This window comes from Cimex lectularius, unplaced genomic scaffold (genome assembly GCF_000648675.2).
Source record: "Cimex lectularius strain Harlan isolate CLEC.00 unplaced genomic scaffold, Clec_2.1 scaffold22, whole genome shotgun sequence".
NCBI lineage: Eukaryota > Metazoa > Arthropoda > Insecta > Hemiptera > Cimicidae > Cimex > Cimex lectularius.
Window position 1 is genome coordinate 2,315,720 of NW_019392657.1, and position 18,014 is coordinate 2,333,733.

At 34.8% G+C, this 18,014-nt stretch overlaps 3 protein-coding genes across 6 annotated transcripts; 1 reads left to right on the forward strand and 2 right to left on the reverse strand.

Moving 5' to 3' along the window:
• The first annotated feature begins 66 nt into the window (after positions 1 to 66).
• LOC106664248 (actin-related protein 6) lies at positions 67 to 16,861 on the forward strand. Of its 3 annotated transcripts, none has more exons than XM_024224783.1 (7): positions 67 to 149; positions 13,854 to 13,971; positions 14,056 to 14,248; positions 15,775 to 15,967; positions 16,045 to 16,252; positions 16,308 to 16,573; positions 16,628 to 16,861. In XM_024224783.1, exons 2-7 carry the CDS (start codon positions 13,873 to 13,875, stop codon positions 16,755 to 16,757), a joined length of 1,089 nt encoding a protein of 362 aa, XP_024080551.1. In that variant the 5' UTR covers positions 67 to 149; positions 13,854 to 13,872; the 3' UTR covers positions 16,758 to 16,861. The 3 variants fall into 3 exon arrangements, with proteins under 3 accessions (XP_024080551.1, XP_014245266.1, XP_024080552.1); XM_014389780.2 differs by lacking the exon at positions 67 to 149 and adding an exon at positions 11,893 to 12,006; XM_024224784.1 differs by lacking the exon at positions 67 to 149 and adding an exon at positions 13,172 to 13,191.
• Positions 2,367 to 5,443, reverse strand: LOC106664693 (pre-mRNA-processing factor 6). Its single transcript, XM_014390631.2, has one exon. It carries the CDS (start codon positions 5,208 to 5,210, stop codon positions 2,421 to 2,423), a length of 2,790 nt encoding a protein of 929 aa, XP_014246117.1. The 5' UTR covers positions 5,211 to 5,443; the 3' UTR covers positions 2,367 to 2,420.
• On the reverse strand, positions 6,559 to 11,780 carry LOC106664252 (glutaminyl-peptide cyclotransferase-like). 2 transcript variants are annotated; one of them, XM_014389795.2, is made up of 7 exons: positions 11,157 to 11,677; positions 10,886 to 11,072; positions 10,674 to 10,817; positions 7,395 to 7,658; positions 7,179 to 7,331; positions 6,873 to 7,080; positions 6,559 to 6,808 (listed from the first exon to the last, which is right to left on the reverse strand). In XM_014389795.2, the coding sequence occupies exons 2-7, from the start codon at positions 10,970 to 10,972 to the stop codon at positions 6,648 to 6,650; spliced, it is 1,017 nt and encodes a 338-aa protein (XP_014245281.1). In that variant the 5' UTR covers positions 10,973 to 11,072; positions 11,157 to 11,677; the 3' UTR covers positions 6,559 to 6,647. The 2 variants fall into 2 exon arrangements, with proteins under 2 accessions (XP_014245281.1, XP_014245291.1); XM_014389805.2 differs by lacking the exons at positions 10,674 to 10,817; positions 10,886 to 11,072; positions 11,157 to 11,677 and adding an exon at positions 11,687 to 11,780 and having other exon boundaries at positions 6,561 to 6,808.
• Positions 16,862 to 18,014: the final 1,153 nt, after the last annotated feature.

The following is an 18,014-nucleotide window of genomic DNA, read 5'->3' on the forward strand; positions in this document are numbered from 1 at the left end:
CCTTCTATAATGGTAAATAATCACTTTTTGTAAAAGATGGTTCTGAAAGAAAACCATCATTTACAAAATGTGATCTATGTACTCACTACACCTTTACTATTTTTACGGGAAATTTCCGGATAGTGGAGTGATTAACAAGCGAAATCGAGGTATCCCATTTCCTAATATCATTGTGAAACTATTATTATTATTTTAATTAAATATTATATGTACATATATATTTTATAAATTATTTTATTTAAATTTATTATTTGATTTGAATTATACGATAGCAATAGAACAGTTTTTACCATTCGTTTTTCCGCAAATTTCAAAATTTTTAATGCTTATAAAAAAAGAAAAGTGAAGTTTTTAAAATAAGCAAATTGCATTAATTTCGACCTGTTAAACTTCACTTTGGAGGCAATTTGTTATTTTGAAATTAGGTACAATTTTACATTTAAACTCTCCATCAAAAGTATTGCAACACCCATAATTTTCAAGATTTTCTTGGTTTTGACCTTAATCCATACTTTGTTTATATTTATAGTAATATTATTTATTAAATGAGAGACATTAGGGATTAGACACATCATTGTTATTCACTTTTTACCAACAAAAGATGTAATTATTGTTTATTCATTTCAAATTTCCTTTCAGTCCATGTTTATCTTTCATTTGCCTCAAGTCTTTTCTCTCTTTTCTCTTTAATCTAGTTACAACAATTAATTTTATTCACAATGAATCGTTTAAGCCACGATGGTTCGGTCAGAATCATCGCTTTCTCTGAAGAAGGCAAATCATTGTGTTACTTAACTAATCACCTTGGGATTCATTATTATTCCGTTTCAAGTATCATAAAAAGGTACAGGGAGACTGGGAGTCATTCCAGGTGACCAATGTCAGGGCGTCCCAGAATCACTAATCCCATAGATGACCACTTCATTAAAATGCAAGCACTTCGGAAGCATAATTCTACAGCTTCTTCCATTAAAAACTTTTATCGCTGGTGTCCGAGGGATATCAACCTCGGAGTCAATGGTTATTAGAAAACTGAGAGAGTCAAACAGCTCAAGAAGGTCTGAAAGGTCCCCTTCTCACCAGAGAACACCGCATAAAGAGATTGAGATCTGCAAGTTCACTGATGAGACGAGAGTGGCCCTTAATAGTCCAGATGGCCGTGAAAGAGTTTGAAGAAGGCCTGGAGAACGGTATAATCAGTGCTGGACTTTAGAAACTGAGCCATTTGGAGGGTGTTCTACCATGTTCTGGGGCGGCTTATCTTTGGAGACACGTACCGAGTTAGTGTCGATCCAAGGAGGGGCTTTGAATGCTTTAAGGTATGTAGAAATGATTCAAGATCATGTAGTGCCTTTTATGCTGTTCATAGACTCTGAACGTTGCTCATGAATGATGCCCGTCCTCACAAGGCCAGATGTGTTTCCGAATACCTGAACACCACACATATCCACACCATTGATTAGAGACTTCAGAACCTTTTTTCATTATGAAAAAACAAAGTTTTCGTAAAATTCAAATATTTCAAGTGTTGCGATACTTTTGATGGGGAGTGTAGTTGACCTGTTCCTATTATGGGACTGTGGGTATTTGGGACATAGAGGCAATGAGAGGGCAGATTGGCCAAAAAAGAAGCCAATAATTCTCTAGGCCCTGAACCCTATTCAAAAAAATTATACATCCAAAAATGGATCCTTAATGAGTCCAAAACCTGGTGGAACCCCAGGCATGAGGCAAGCGAAGAGATTCATAGAAGGGCCAAAATGTATAAAGGATCACTGGATGGTAACCACAACAGCAATTCTGGTTGAACTCTTGGCACGGCACTGTTGCCTAAGAACCCACTGAGTAGGAGTACATACAGAAGAAACACTGTGCAGATACTGCCAGGAAGAATGGAAGACTATAGAACAAATTCTGTTTTTTATGAGGGCCTATGTTCCTACATGTTGGTGTAGATTGTTTCAATTAAGAGAAGAGAAAAGCTGCAAGCAAGATGACTAAGGAGCTATGACGGGCAAAACTATGAAGGTTGTCTAACAACCTGAAGTTGGCCAGTGAGTTATAAAAAATAGAGCACAACAAATCTACTCAGGTTGAGGTGCAAAAGGTCTTGTGACCACTTCTTTTATCCCTATCCCTAACCTTTGTAAAACAGTGCTATTTAAAAAAAAATCATTGATATTTAATGTAATTTACTACCTAAGCATTACATTAAAAAAAAAAAAAAAAAAAAATAATAATAATAATAATTAAAAAAAAACAACTTGTGACTAGGTAGAAAATTAAGTTAGCAAAGTAATTGGGTAGAATTAAAAAAAAGTTCACATGTATTTTGGTAATTTTCCATATACAATAAAACAACTATAACAGAGTTTCTTCCATTATTAATATATATTTTACACAACAAACAAATACGTAAATTAAATGGGAATGGGTAAATCCTTAGCAACAAGAATTAAAATATGCTCAATGTTGAGTCTCCAGTTATTAATGTCTTTTGAAACTTTACACCAAAGCTCCCCGTGGTGAGGTTCAGCCGCGATGCAACGTTGTTTTACATCTTGCTGTTGTTCCTCGGTTCCATTCAGCAGTTCAAATTTATAGAAATATGCCCAAGAATCCCCAAGATCAGGTTCGATTTTGACTGTCCTATTGAACCAATCGCGGCACTTCTGTAATTTGTGTTCGGACCAGAACAATTTTGATACTGCTAAAAGAACTTGAGGGTCGTGTTCGCAACGTTTAAGTGCATCTACGGATTTTGTTTTCCTCTGAGGCCTTGGCTCCATAAATATTGCTTCAGCCCAAAGAATTCCTGAACTTGGACATTCTTGCAAAGCTTTCGCCATAAGTGTATTTGCTATTTCTCTTTTACCAGCTCTAAACTCTACACGTATCGCTTCTAGCCATAGTTGTGCACTGCTAGGGTTCTTTAGTCTGGCTTTTTCTAAAACGGAACGGGCTTTGGTCAACTGATTCCTTCTCTCTTCCAAACAAGACATCATTATCCACAGAGGGACTGAATTTGGACATTTTTTAATAGCAGTGTTATATGTTTCCCAGGCTTTGTCTGTCTTGTTCTGTTGTTCTTCTATTTGGCCTTTCATCATCCATAGTTTTGAAAAATCAGGGAATATTTCAAGTGCATCATCTAATAATTTTAATGCCGATTCTAAATTGTCCAAGCACCACTCTAATTTTACCGATTTCATCATAACTCTTGGAGTCGGTGCAGCAGCTCGGGCTTTTGCGAGTAAACGCCTTGCTCTTTCGTATTCAGAATTTTCTGATTCCAATTTGACGGCAGCCAACCAAATTTCTTCAGAATTAGGATTGGCTTGAAAAGCCAGAGAAAGTATACTTCTTGCAGCAGGTACATCACCGGCTAACCATTTCGATTTGGCTCCCATTAGCCAGAGAACTTCAGATTTAGGACAATGTGCTACTGCTCGTCTCAACAGACTTTCCAAAGAATCTCTTGTTCCATGGTTTTTTTCAAAGTATGCTGCTCTTAACCAAATTGACTTTTTACTCGGAAAAGTTGCTAAGGCTTGACTATATATTGCTCTTGCACATTCATACGCTCCCTGTGATGCACACGAGTCTGCATCTTCCATCCATGTGTGCTTTCTATCTTCCTCTTCAACTCCATGACCCATAATTGATTTAATGAGAACTTGACAAGTATTGACAGAGCCACCTTTTTCTGCTTCTATAGCCTCCTTAAACCAATGCTCACGATTTATTTCTACACCATTAGCACTCAATGATGTTATCGCTCTGTCTATGATTTTTTCAACCATATGAGTGTTATTGTTAGCTTCTTCTAATTTAGCGGCTGTTACCCATATCTGCCTGTCTGTTGGTATGTTTTCCCTAGCTTTATTAAGAACTTTTCTTGCATTGTCATAAGTTTCTAATCTTGCTAATGCCAGCCATAGGTCTACACTTGTCGGACAACATTCCACAGCACGACTCAATAGAATCCTAGCATCTTCAGGATCTTCTAACTCAACCGCCGCTTTCCAAAGTCTAACCGAATTCGGAATATGTTCCAATGCTTTACGATAAACTCGACGTTTAGCTTTTGTTTCAGATTCCAAATCGGCTGCTCTAATCCATATCCTCACCGATGTTGGAATATAACGTGCAGCTTGGGCTATAACGCCTTTGGCAGTGTCCGGAGGTTGCAAGCGAGCCGCTTCAAGCCACAAATCTTCAGACTGGGGATTTTCTTCACAACCTTTCATAATAACATTTCTGGCAGCTTGAATCTTCCCTGTAACTTCTTCTAATCTGGCAGAAGCTATCCAAGCCGGTGGATGATTAGGATTGGTCTCTCTGACAGATTTCAATAGTAACCGGGCCTTCTTTATATCGTTTATATCTCCTCCGTAACTAGGTATCATACTCTGCAGGTCTGTAAGGTACCCTTTTGGATCGACTACAGTCTGACCTTCGACCGAATCAGAAACCTGGTTCAGTTTAACATTCATCAGGTTGTTCCTCGCTTGGCCCATTTTTCTCAAATCTAGATCTCCAGTCGGTGTCAACATACCTTGGGTTGCATTTCCAGCAATAGTGCTTATCAATCCACTAGAAGGATCAATGCTGCTTGTAGACTCACCTCCTAGATTCCTAGAGAGAACTGAATCCGGCAATGGGGTGAACCTTTCTGCTCGCGGGTTTCTCATCTTTCTATTCCTGGCATCGCCTACTTCTGGGACGTTCTTCCATTCGTCTTCTGTAACGGCAACAAGGCCTCTTTTCAGATCGCTAAACTGCTGCTGGATCTTTGGCCTCTCTTGACGGTACCTCTCCAATTCTTCTTTCAATCTCTTTTCCCTGTATTCTTTTCTCTTCTCGTCCATTCGCTTATCGATCTCCTCGTAGATCATATCCGCTTCTTCGTCGTCTTTGTCGTACGGGTCTTTGCTGAAGAGCGAACCTCCGTAACCGGAGAATTCGTCGTAATTCGAATCGTTCAAGTCTTCATCGTCTTCTTCCTCTTCTTCTTTTTTCTTCCTTTTACTAGGAGGGGCATGACGATCGTCCGATACATCGTTGGCGTCCCTTGCCGGCCCGATATCGGATCTTGTCGTAAATCCTGTCGCACCACGGCCCACACCAGCCACATAACCGAGAGGTGCAGGAATCCCGAGGAAATGCTTTTTATTTCGGTTTACCAAAGCTGCAGGTGGAGCTGTCATTATTATATATTTACTGCCACTTACTTCACGCAGAACATTTAAACGTAAACAACAACGATAACCTTCTGCAACAAATAGCCTGAACCTGAAACCACCAAAGTCCAAACCGTGCCCATCCAATGCTTTAACTTTCTATTCCATAACCAAAACCATATTTTCAATCGCTCTTCTAAATTTAAATTATGATAAACTTTATTTTTTAACATAAAGTTACTTATTTTCTTAAACTTAACGACAAATAAATATTAAAAAGTGTATGAAAATCGATTATTTCATAACAAGATAAATAACGTATTATTTGTTATAGAAACTTTCTTCTTAACGAAATGCCACTGATTTGCAGTTATTCACAATATACTAAACGCAAAAATTAATTAAAAGCAAAATTATATATATAAGTAATACAATACAACTGAATTTGTTAAAATAATTCAATGATAGCATACAAAGAATTAGATGAAATAAACTACTACTATTAAATTGATAAACCACTGAATTTAAATAATTAAAACTTAGTAAAAATGTTTCATTTGTTAATATGTGCATTTCAAATGGAACTACTGACTTTTTTTACCCAAGTTTTAATACACTGAAATTAAGCTAAACAAACTTCATAAAACTACCTTACAACCTTGCGAATATTTCAATTAATTATTCTTTTTATGTAGGGTCTTGGTTAAGATGAAAAAGTTAGTGTCACGAGTGGGATTTGAATCCACAGCCTTAGGCTCAAAACGCTGCTGCTCTAACCACTTGAGGCTTGAGCTATTGTGACTTCGATCCACACAGACACCAACTCTCCATTAAGTCTCCCCATCTCAACCTACAACATTTTGAATTTTCCCTCTGTTTTGTCATTTTTTCAAATGTTGTTTAATCAGGTTTGATTCTCAGCAGTTTATGACCACGGGAGCTCAAGTGAAGTGATATTTCTTTTAGTTATTAAATCCATTATGTTTAGTGGTCTGATTGACCAAATTACTTCTTTCAATTAATTAATCTTTTTATATAAGATTTTGGTTGAAATGAAAAAGTTCGTGTTCGAGCGGGATTCGAACCCACGACCTTCTGGGCCAAAAAGAGGAAAAATTCGAAATGTTGTAGGTTGAGATGGGTAGTTAGTGTCCGAACGCATCGAACTCATAATAGCTCAAGTGGTTAGAGCGACAGCATATTGAGCCGAAGGATGTGGTTCGAATCCTGCTCGTGACTCTAACTTTTTCATCTCAACCAAGACTTACATAAAAAGAATAATTAGTTGAAAGAAGTAATTTGATCAATTAGGCCACTAAACATAATGGATTTATGAATATTAGGAGAGAATAATAAGTATACAGTCAGAAAAAAATGAACATTGAGCAAAGAATTTTTTTAAAATTGATCATAATTACATTTACAGCACAGTTAATTGCACATAGTCTAGAAAACTAAATATGTTCAACATTTGTTTTGACACCCATGGATGTATGAATATACAAAAACTTGCATAATTTTGTTCATGTTTTCTATACTAGGGAAATGTAAGCATGAATAGTCATCTCTAGCCGTATGCCACTCTCGAGGGAATTCTATGGGTATTAGATGCAATATGGGAACATCTAAAAATGGTTTTGTTATTATTATTAGCATTTCAATTTGTTAAAAATCATACTGAATACATACTTCTCTTGAGAAATGGGAGATGGTCATCCTCTATTGCACGGATAGTCGATCGTTCAAGAATATTGTGAGTGTAAGTTGGCGATATGTTGAGTGCTTTAATTTTTTTCTCAATTTGAGCTAGCAGTGAGTGCCAAATATCCGTGTTCCTAAAGTAGCTGGCAAATTTTTGATTTTTAGTTCCAATCAGATCAAGAAGAACCATGAGATCCTAGAAAATTATTGAAGTAGTAACAGACAGTTAATTTATTTTACTTTATTCTCACAGGCTTTTTATAATTCAAATATAATATTTTAAAAGGTACGTACAATTCTATGAAGGTGGTTGGTATGAGAATTATGAGGAAAGGGGGTTGCTTCCCATTTGGCAGCAAGTGATCTCGCTCCATATATACTATCAGTTGGAGACCAATTTAAAAATGCTTCTTCACCATCAAAAAATACTAAGGATAATCCAATTTCCTATCATAACATTGGATTTTAATCAACAGTAGAATTAATGAAAAACATATCTACTCTACGTACATTACTGTTGATGTATGGATTTAGTACTTTTGCCAAATGAATTAACATAGCACAAGGTACTGCAGAATCTGTGGCGCCGTAAAATACAATATCTCTAAAATATTTTGAATCATAGTGACAGGCAAGAACTAGACGTCTTGTTGTATTAGCATTTTTGTGTGCAATGATATTGGTGAATTCCAAAAGTCCTAAGTTAGGAGTGCGCTCTTTGAAAGTGTCCAGTTCTATTTCCCAACCAAGAGACTTCATCTCATTTTGTATAAACTAAAAACATCTTAAATAAGTACAGAAACACTCTTTCTTAACACATGTAAATATAATATTAATGTAAAAACGCATTTTCCAAGTAAAAACACAATTAAACAGAATTGTTAAAGGCATCGGTGGCTGCAACGGTTTAGGCATTGACACGGCGCTCATCACTGTAAGGTAAAGGTCCCAGGTTCGAATCCAGCGGCCCTGCAATTTTGCAATTGGCTTTTTTTCAAAAACATCGACACCCCGAGAGTTGATATAACCTCTGCTGTTGCGAACCCTCGTAAATAAATAAATTTAAAAAAAATAGTACTATTCTCAGTGTATTAAAAAAAAAAAATGTCGAATCTGCTGGTCAGAAAGAAATATTTCTAAATTACACAAAGTTAAAACAGGCAGCAGTTGCTGTGGAAGCATAATATTTAATAATTTTTTATACTACAGACCCCTTGGGGGTGAGACCACGCAGGTGAATTTTGTGTGGAGAACAAAATAACAGACTGCAAAGAAAGAAAGACAACGCCCCCTATGCTCGCTAATCCATTATCTCTGGGCCATTAATATTTTCATCAGCGTATAGCTTTCTGTACATTTATGTATGTGATATGTGTTATTTATTGGAATATGTATTTATTAGCATGAATAGAGGAGCTTATTCCAAATTACCCCTAGTAATATTGAATACTCTGGGGTAATGTGATCAAGTCTGCTGTCAATTACAATTTATTAGTGTGAAAGATGGAGCCCTATCCACAATTATTTCAAGGAATATTAACTACTGATGTAGTGCTATGCTCGCTATGTATGCTAATCAGACTACCATGTTTTATCTTATCTTCGTTTTTGTGTCTTATTGTGTCATTTTATCCATAACTGACAAGGTAGGGGCTAGCAGTAGAATAACAAGAATAGAAGAAAAGAGAGAGCTGGTGACCATCTTAACTGGTCTGGTCATAACCTGGCTGAAGAAACAGTTAAAGAAATTAGTAGCATTACAACATGAGAAAGACAAGAAAAACAAAGAAAGAGAGGACTGGCCCATAATGACTGTTGTATGTTTAAAAGAGCAAACAAAACAAAATTTAATAATTTGAAAACAACAGCCATGAAAAAAGTCATTATGCCTATGCTGATTTCCTCTAATCAATTGTGGAAATTTCAAACTCAAAATAGACACACACATCAACTTTCTCATTTGCAAATATAAAAACATGAATGCAAACATCTCATTTGCCATTTAACTATTATATACTACACTGTAAACTATTTCAATTTAGGTGTGCAATAATAATTGTATAGAAAAATACACATTTTTCTCATTATAAAAGTAAACTCATACAGATTGAGTTAGAATATGATAAACATGCTAATACTGTTTGAATTTAACTATATTATTTTCAGTGCAAAAGTCTCATGAATTAAGGTTGTGGTAAAGACACATGTTCACTATTACAGAGTAATGGCTGGTTGATTGCATAGAAGATGCTATTATTTTCAGTAAAAAAGACAACAATAAGCCAGCAATATGTTTTTATACGAAGTTTTATCTTTATAAATGCAATAAGTAAACTGTAAGTGTATAGTATACTAATTATAAATTTTAATACTTAATACACAAATTATATCACTATGTCAGATTATTGTAGTTAGAGAAACAAGTTACAGTAGAAAGTTATATTACACAAAATGAGAACATGGACGAGCTGGCCAAAAAAAAGAGCCAATATGAATTCTCTAGGCCTCAAACCCTATCGTGGCCTAGCACCTTGCCACAAAAAAGGATCCTTAATGAGGCCAAAACCTGGTGGAAAACCCCAGGGAAGAGGTTGATTCATAAAAAGGCCATCCGCAAGACTACAAAGAAAGACTGGACCAGGATTCTGGACTCATAACAGGGCACTGCTGCCTAATAAGGCATGTAGGAGTACAGACTGAAGAAACATTGTGCAGATACTCTCAGAAAGAAGAGGAGACTGCAGAACACATTCTATGTTTTGTAAGGTCTATGTACATATAAATAGGAGAGGAAAAGCCACAAGCAAGATCCTACACTAAGGAGCTGCTGGCAAGGCTATGGGGGTCAGAAGCTGGCCAGTGAGTTATAAAAAATGAGGAGCACAATGGTCTACTCAGCTCGAGACGCAAAAATATCCCTATCCTACATTACACAAAAAGACAACAAGAACAAATAATTATTACCAAGATCCATTAAAAACATTACAATGACATGATCTTGGCATTTAACTAGAAAGTAACTTTTTAATTATAAATATTTTGCCATGATAAAATGAGTTTAGGAAGATAAAACGATATGTCATTATTGAAAATAAAACATATAGCTTGATCACCTTTGACCATTGCGATCAGCCTATTCTCACAGATTTGTCAACTGTGCCCATTTATATAAATTTGAAAAATGTGAATGACTGAAAGAAGTGTGTTTGCTGAAGATGGCTTAAATTTGTTTGGTAATCGAAGCCTTCAAAGAACAAGCAACCAGGATAATTGAGAATGATCATACCTAAGGCTGGTAATGATTAATTACTGATTTAATGCTATCCTCCTTATACAATACAATTACATGGTAATTAAAAACCAAATCTCGCCCTTCTTGCACACTTAATTATTGCACAAAATCTAGATTACTCTAGCCAGCTAGATATGGGGTGGATTGAGCTTTTTTGGGTGTGGTGGCGGGAGAGGGCAAGCACCTCTGGGAGCCACGGGTCACTGCAAAGACTCCAGATCTGGAGGGGTGTGGTCGTCAGCAGTGGCATGTGCCCCTCAGATGACGTGCAACAACAAGAAAATACAAATAAGATAAATTTTCGAGTAAAAGGGAGTGCCCGGGGGTGTTGGGTCATCTGACAACATCCTTGTCTCCTATCCCATGGCTGTTTGTAGTAAAATATGGTGATTTATGAGTGTTAAGGTGTAATATTGGTTGATCACCTTTCTATTATTTAAAAATAAAAATAAAAAAGACTGAATATTTCTTTCAAATTATTTAATAGAAAATAACACCTTTTGTACTGCCAAATGGTTGGGTGTTCCAACCACCCTTGGGACCAGAATGGTATCTAAAACTTCTCGAAAGTACTTTTCATCAGTTAACTGTGCTAAATGTCCTACTTCATCGTCTGTCAGTGGTTTTGAAACGTGAGTGCCCTGAAAAAATAAAAATAGTATTTAATTTTTGTGTCTATTTAAGCTTGAATAAGAGAAAAAGGACCTACCTTTTTTTCATAAAATTGCAAGCAATCATGATGAGGTATTGAAATGTAAAATATTACGAGGTAAGCTGAGCAAACTTTAAAACGCATGTCGACTTCGAATTATTAAGCAGAGTATTTAAAAAATATTTTGATCATAAAATTGAAGATTGAGCATAACTTCGAGAAAGTTTGTGGACAACGTTTTCATCTAGCATAAACGGAGTTAATTAATCATAATAAACATCCTAAATGCGATATGAATTAGTGGAAGTCACAATTAATCAACACTTACGCGGAAAAAAATAAGTGAAGGTAAATGTCAAAGGAAATCTTCCTAGTTTCTGATATTCTCCCCTCCAGGAACGACAATCTGTGAGGATGGTCCATGAAATACTTTCACCAGCCTCCAAAAAATAACCAGACTCGACAGTCGAACTTTGAGTAAAGTATGAAATGCAAAAGTTTAGTAATCTTAAGCTTTGTATCACGAACAAGGAAACATTAATGTATGGCTTATAGGTCGACAGACGTCAATTCAACATATGATCTCTTAACATTTCAAATGTTAAGCATGTCTACATCGATAAGTTGTACATTGTCCTGACTCGATGTACATAATTGTAATACGTAAAATTCTGCATTTTAAGTCCATTGAAAATATTCAACATCGATAATTGGCATATGAAAAAAAATCTTGCAGTACAAATATTTACTTTTCAGATAAAACTAAGTGGGAACGTGAATCATTGATTTATTTCCGGGTTGAGAAGGAATAATTTACACTTTAACGATTGAATCAGTGTTTGAATTTTGAAAAATTACATGGTTTTTCCTCGGTCCAATGTAAGATCGATTCCCTTTAAATGTGAGACTTAAATGTGACAGAATGATTGGAGCCATACCAAAACCTCAAATGTTTACTGTATAATACCATGGTTGCCTTTGGAAGCTGTTACACCTCTTTGTTTGATATGTTTACATCACGTGAAATAACTCATTGAAGTTGTTAAAAAAACTTACGGACCGGTCTATTTGATTTGTTTATTTAATTTTATCCTTAGTAATATGGTTGATAACGCTTATATTCTGGACAATGGAGCTTATTCCATTAAAGTTGAACATTCTAAAGCCGGCGAGCCTAAGTAAGTTACAAAAATACTTAACATTTTTGGCAAATATCACTCTTAATATCCATCTATAACATTTTTTTTTGTTATAAACGTTATGCTTGGCTAAAAATTATGTATGAATATTCCTTAAAATAAATTATTTTTGCGTGGTGATTAGTGACCGTTAATCGATAATTATTCAGAAATCGTGAGATGCGGTCTGGTGTGATGTAGGTTGCAGAAAAACATTTACTTTATCGTGCCAACGTTTCGATCTTTATTGAGATCATCTTCAGGGCCTTGGATTTACATTATTTACATTTAACAAATACATGTAGTATGTGGAAAAAAGTGAATTTATACAATGCAAAATATTTTTTTAAAATATATATATATTCAATGAAAGTATTTCTACTCACTCAAAGTGTTTGTCTTCTGTGTATTGTGCCATTCTTCCATGTCGTGATGAGAGTGCCAGTGAGATATTGTTGTTTTATGTTTATATATGTTGGATTTTGAAGGGGTGGGGAAGGAAGTAGGTTTCAGAAAAACATTTTCTTTATCATGCCAACGTTTTGATCTTTATTGAGATCATCTTCAGGGCCTGGGATTTACAAACATTGTTTCCATATAACAATTACATTTTGGATGTGGAAAAGTGAATTTATGCAATGCAAAATATATTTTTTTATATATTCAATCAAAGTATTTCTACTCACTTGAAGTGTGTCTTCTGTGTAATTGTGCCATTCTTGCGTGTCATGTCGAGAGTGCCATGAGTCAGACCGCATCTCACGATTTCTAAATAAATATCGATTAACGGTCACTAATCACCACACATTTATGTTGTAGAGTTGAAAGGAAAGTCTATTTTGATTTAATCAGGTTTAGTCCCATCTACGAGGAGGAACAGTATCTTTGGGCCGTTCATTATCAGTTATCATGAATCTCAGTTGAGGAAGAATATTTATTTCTAATGCATGCACCTTCCCTTTGTGCCTACTGGATTCATCACATGCACTTTGCCGCTTCATTCTTCATTACATGAGCTGTAATGTCACTCCAGTATCATTTCATTGAACTGCTAAACGTTAATGTATTCTCTGGTTAATAGGAATCAAAGTATTTCTACTCTCTCTAACTGTCTTCTGTGTAATTGTGCCATTCTTGCGTGTCGTGTCGAGTGCCATGAGTCAGACCGCATCTCACGATTTCTGGGTCTGTGGATTCCTTATTATTCAGGGGCATTTTAAGAAAGAGTATCTATAACTGGATTTTCTGGTTGGTCCATTATGATCGGAACTAGCCAGCTAGATTTAACCTCTGAGCCGATGCCTGCTTTAGTAAAAATCAATGTGGCTCATATGCAGCATATCAAGTGGTCCAATCAGATCAACTGAAATTTTGCTGTACTTGTACAAAAAATACTGACTAGACTTCCAAGATTGTACCAGTATTGGTATATCTATCTACATATAATTGGATTGGGCGCCATATTTTATTAAGTAAACTGTTACTGGCTAAGGACAATCCTAACTGGTCAATTGCTTCAAGAACTTTGCCTGATGAATTTCTGAACGAGCTGGTGATGTACATTCATGTCTTGAAATGATCAACGGGTGTGACAATTATCTAAAGATATCTCAATCTCTAACTGTCATGTTGAATATACACTGACACCAATGTTACTACAGTAGTAATCACTTTGATCAGTAGATTAAATCAAAGCCAGAGAATCCCTCCATATTTAGCCATAGTTTAGATGTTAAGCCTACGTTAATATTTTCATGAATTGCAAGGAACATTCGGGTTCAATTTAAATGAATGAATATTCCATTGTAGGACACCGACATTATTTAATATTGTCTATTTTCTGTTAGGATTATTCCCAATTGTATAATGAAAGCTAAAAGTGAACGTCGAAGGTTGTTTATTGGAGATCAAGTAGAGGATTGTAGAGATGCTTCTGGTCTGTTTTATATACTTCCATTTCAAAAGGTTAGCAAGTTCCTGTTCTCCTTGAAATCACGCTTACATAATTTAAAAAAATGTAATATATTGTTTTAATGATTTCTATTTCAGGGTCTCCTTGTTAACTGGGACATACAAAAGACTATTTGGGATTATATATTCAGCAAAGACTGCTGTCCAACAAATTTTTCTGAAACTCCGTGCATAATAACTGAGCCATATTTCAATTTTGCCTCTATTCAAGAAGCTATGGCAGAAATATTCTTTGAAGAATTTGAATGCCAATCATTTTTGAGAAAACCAGGTAGTTTCAATCCCCTCTTCATTAAGGATTAATGAAGCAGAGAAAAAATAAAATAATTAAAATTTTCATTATACTGAGAAAAAATTAACAATGAAGTAAGATATGATACATTTCACAATTAATTATAATTTATTGTGAAATTTATTTTTTAAAAGTGTATATTTTCTAATTTAGACGAGACCATGGTGGCTAGGTTCATTCTGGTAAGGTCACATTTTTTCAAATGTTTTATTTCTTGGCTTCACTCTTGGAATTGAGAAAGTGCTGTGAAGTTATATTAGACTTTTTGTCTGTGACTCAATATGTAGTTGGTCATAAAGCACTTATGGCTGGAAGTACCATACTGGACTATATTGATTTGTAGGTGATGAAGTTTATGTGACTAACAATTGTTAAATCAGAGCATATTGTGGACCTTAATGTGCAAAAATATTAAGTCAGGTTTATCTTGTTTAAAATGATCTGACATTTGTTTTAATTTAATTGGCACAGTTTGGATATGCTAATATTTATTAATTTTGGAGGGACTCATCATTTTGTGTAGTTTAGGGCTACATCAAAATAGTTTTAGTTCATTAACAATTAGAATATACAAATTTTTTTTTTTTTTTTTTGCGTTATGAACTATGCATATTAGCCATGTGACAATTCGTATATGTGTGTTCAAATTTGGGTGGGGGGGGGTTATTGTGAAAAAAGGGCCAGAGGCGACGGTGGGAATCGAACCCACGACCGCGGCGTGAGAGTCTCTCATGCTAACCACTCGGCTACCGCGGTCCCCAGAATATACAAATTAAGAAACAAAAGATTTATTTTGTACTTATCTAGTCAGCTTAAAATTTTAGAGAGGTCAGCATACTAGGACAGACCAGGATTATTGAAAAGGTGGCCAAATTACATGTTCACTACACATACCATAACAAAATATCTCAAAATTTTGAAATTATTATCAAATAATGGATTAATAAAATTATAAATTATACAGAATCAATATATCCAGTTATAATTCACTGCATTAATTATTTTAATTAATTACACTTTCATATGTCTTGGTTGAAACAGCTAGTGCCGCATCTTAGCCAAGACCTTAGATAAAAGTACAATTAATGAAAATTGTACAGAATTTGCATTAAGACCAACTCGTATCTCTTGGTGAAAATTAGTTTCTTATACATAATCCGTGGTTGCCACCCTAGTTGTGTTTTAAGGAGATTGGGAATGTGGTCGAATTCTTTTTTAATATAAACCCTGAAATAAGTCCATACATATTGCAGTAGGCACAGGCGATACAGAAAGTTACTGATATGCGATTGTAAGAAAATGCTTCAAAGTCTGAAATTCGAGGTGAAGCTTTGTACTTATCCCCTGTGACTAATGAGAGTCTAATGTACTTTGAAAGCATTTTCACAGATTAATTAAGAAAAAATTCTCTTGATTATTAATTATGCATTTAAAATGTCCTTAATAAGTTTTTTTTAAATTTTTGAAAAACCTTTTTATCTAATTATTTATAATTTTTTGTTAAGCTGGAGATTTGGTGGAATACCATTACAGGCAACTTAGTCCAACTATTCAGGCATGCCTCGTAGTTGACCTAGGTTACAGTTTCTCCCACGTTGCTCCCTATATCAAAGGTAAAGCACTTAAAAGTGCAATTAGAAGGATTGATGTTGGTGGAAAAATTTTAACAAATCATTTGAAAGAAATTATTTCCTATAGGTAAACATATTTTGCTTTGGCTTTACAATATATTTAAGCAAAAAAAATATTTTCTATACTTTTTGGCTCAAATTTAGGCAATTACATGTAATGGAAGAAACTTACGTTATGAATCAAGTAAAAGAAGACACTTGTTTTGTTTCTAATGACCTAATGGCAGATATGGCCATTGCAAAACTGAAGTATCCAGAAAATACTATTGTTAGGGATTACATTCTTCCAGATTTTACAAAACTAAGAAGAGGATATGAAATTACTTTAGATAAACCTCCAGTCTTGGAACAGGTAGAAAATTTGAAATCATTCAATCATCTTTTTCTTATTAATTTTTTTTTTTCAGCAAAAACTGAGAATGAACAATGAAAGGTTTTCGGTTCCTGAAGTTCTTTTTTACCCTTCTGATGTGGGTATCAATCAGATGGGAATATCAGAGGCGATACACAACAGTATAGAGAGCTGTCCAGAAGAAGCCCGATCCCATTTGTACAGGAATATTGTTGTTGTCGGTGGAAGTTCTCAATTTGCGGGATTTAAAGAGAGGCTGTTTAAAGATGTCAGATCTTCGGCACCAGATGAATATGACGTTCGCATTCATGTTCCGGATAAGTGAGTCACTATAATTATATATCTAAATAAGGTATTTATCAATTTTTTTCCCAGTCCGATCACTTTTGCCTGGGAAGGAGGAAAGCTATTAAGTAAAGATCCTGAATTTTACACTTATGTTGTCACAAAAGAAGAATATGAAGAGGAAGGCCCAACAATATGCTTAGAAAGATTTGACAGTTAACCAATGCACTGACATGTACATAGTTGAATACTACAATTATTATATTGCTCCAATTATTAAAATAAGATCTTATTTATATAAATAAACTTTAAACATTTTTTAAATTATTTTTCTTTTTTTTATTGTTGTAGATATATTAATCTCATCAGCTTAGTACAATTTCATCACATTTGTTGGTGTTTGGAAATGGCTTAAAGAAGTCAACCTCTTTACAACCTTGCTCACCATAACCAAAATTTGTTTATTGTACAAAGTTGGAACATTTAGTTAAACCCCTAACTTTGTAATAATAGACAAAAAGGATTTTATCATTACCCAATAAGTGAAATTGTGTGGTTCTAAAACGTTTTGATTTTAAGCAATAAGTTAATTTTATATTTGTTTAAATTTTAAAATTTTATGTGGTTTAGGGGATTTTGGAAAAGCATAAAAATAAAATTAATTGAATTTATTTTTATGTAACACGGTAGGTGCGCTCATTAAAGGTAAATAAAATAAGTTGGAGATTGTAAAATGTTCTTAAAGCTAATATGATTTTTTTAACACATTATAAGGAGACTGTGTTTAGCGTGACTCTCGGCTCATCGACACCATGGCTGTGGGTTCAATCCCCCCCAGATTTTCATGCTACTCCCCCCCCCCCACAAAAAGAAAAGAAAAAAATATTCATCACTTTACAACAGTTCCATCGCGATTACAATCTCAAAACTGCAACATACAGGGAATATTTCCATATACATAATTTTCAATTAATTAAGGTTTTAAGTTGAGATAAAAAAGTCAGTGTCACGAACAGGATTCGAACCCACGACCTTCGGCTTGATACGCCGCTACTCTACCACTTGAGCTATCGTGACTTCGATCCCCTTGAGCACCAACTTCCCATCTCAACCCACCTTTTGAATTTTCCCTTCTTTTTGCGATTACAATCTCAAAACCTACAACTTTAAAACTGCAACATATAGGGAATATTTCCATATACATAATGTTATACACATCACGCCTTACAAGAACAACAACGGCTTTATGAAATAGGCGCTTAAAAAAAAAAAATCTTCTAAGAATGTTTATATATTTATATAAATTGATTTGCCTAGAACTGAATAGGCACTCAGACAACATTCAAACAAATCATCTTGGACCAATAATAATATTGATTAATCTGAAAATACAATTTGAAGATCTGTATGGACGAAATAATTAAGAAATATAAATAGTTTGGGTTTGAATTAACTTACTAAGCTTTTCAAATTGTGT

Excerpts from the sequence above, each read along its gene's own strand:
- LOC106664693 (XM_014390631.2), bottom strand. The coding sequence starts at position 5,210 with ATGACAGCTCCACCTGCAGCTTTGGTAAACCGAAATAAAAAGCATTTC.
- LOC106664252 (XM_014389795.2), bottom strand. The coding sequence starts at position 10,972 with ATGCGTTTTAAAGTTTGCTCAGCTTACCTCGTAATATTTTACATTTCA. Across the intron at positions 10,818-10,885 it reads TGCAATTTTATGAAAAAAAG|GGCACTCACGTTTCAAAACC; the intron begins GTAGGTCCTTTT and ends TTATTTTTTCAG. Across the intron at positions 6,809-6,872 it reads TCTCCCATTTCTCAAGAGAA|ATGTTCCCATATTGCATCTA; the intron begins GTATGTATTCAG and ends AACCATTTTTAG.
- LOC106664248 (XM_014389780.2), top strand. The coding sequence starts at position 11,930 with ATGGTTGATAACGCTTATATTCTGGACAATGGAGCTTATTCCATTAAA. Across the intron at positions 12,007-13,853 it reads TCTAAAGCCGGCGAGCCTAA|GATTATTCCCAATTGTATAA; the intron begins GTAAGTTACAAA and ends ATTTTCTGTTAG. Across the intron at positions 13,972-14,055 it reads ATATACTTCCATTTCAAAAG|GGTCTCCTTGTTAACTGGGA; the intron begins GTTAGCAAGTTC and ends TTTCTATTTCAG.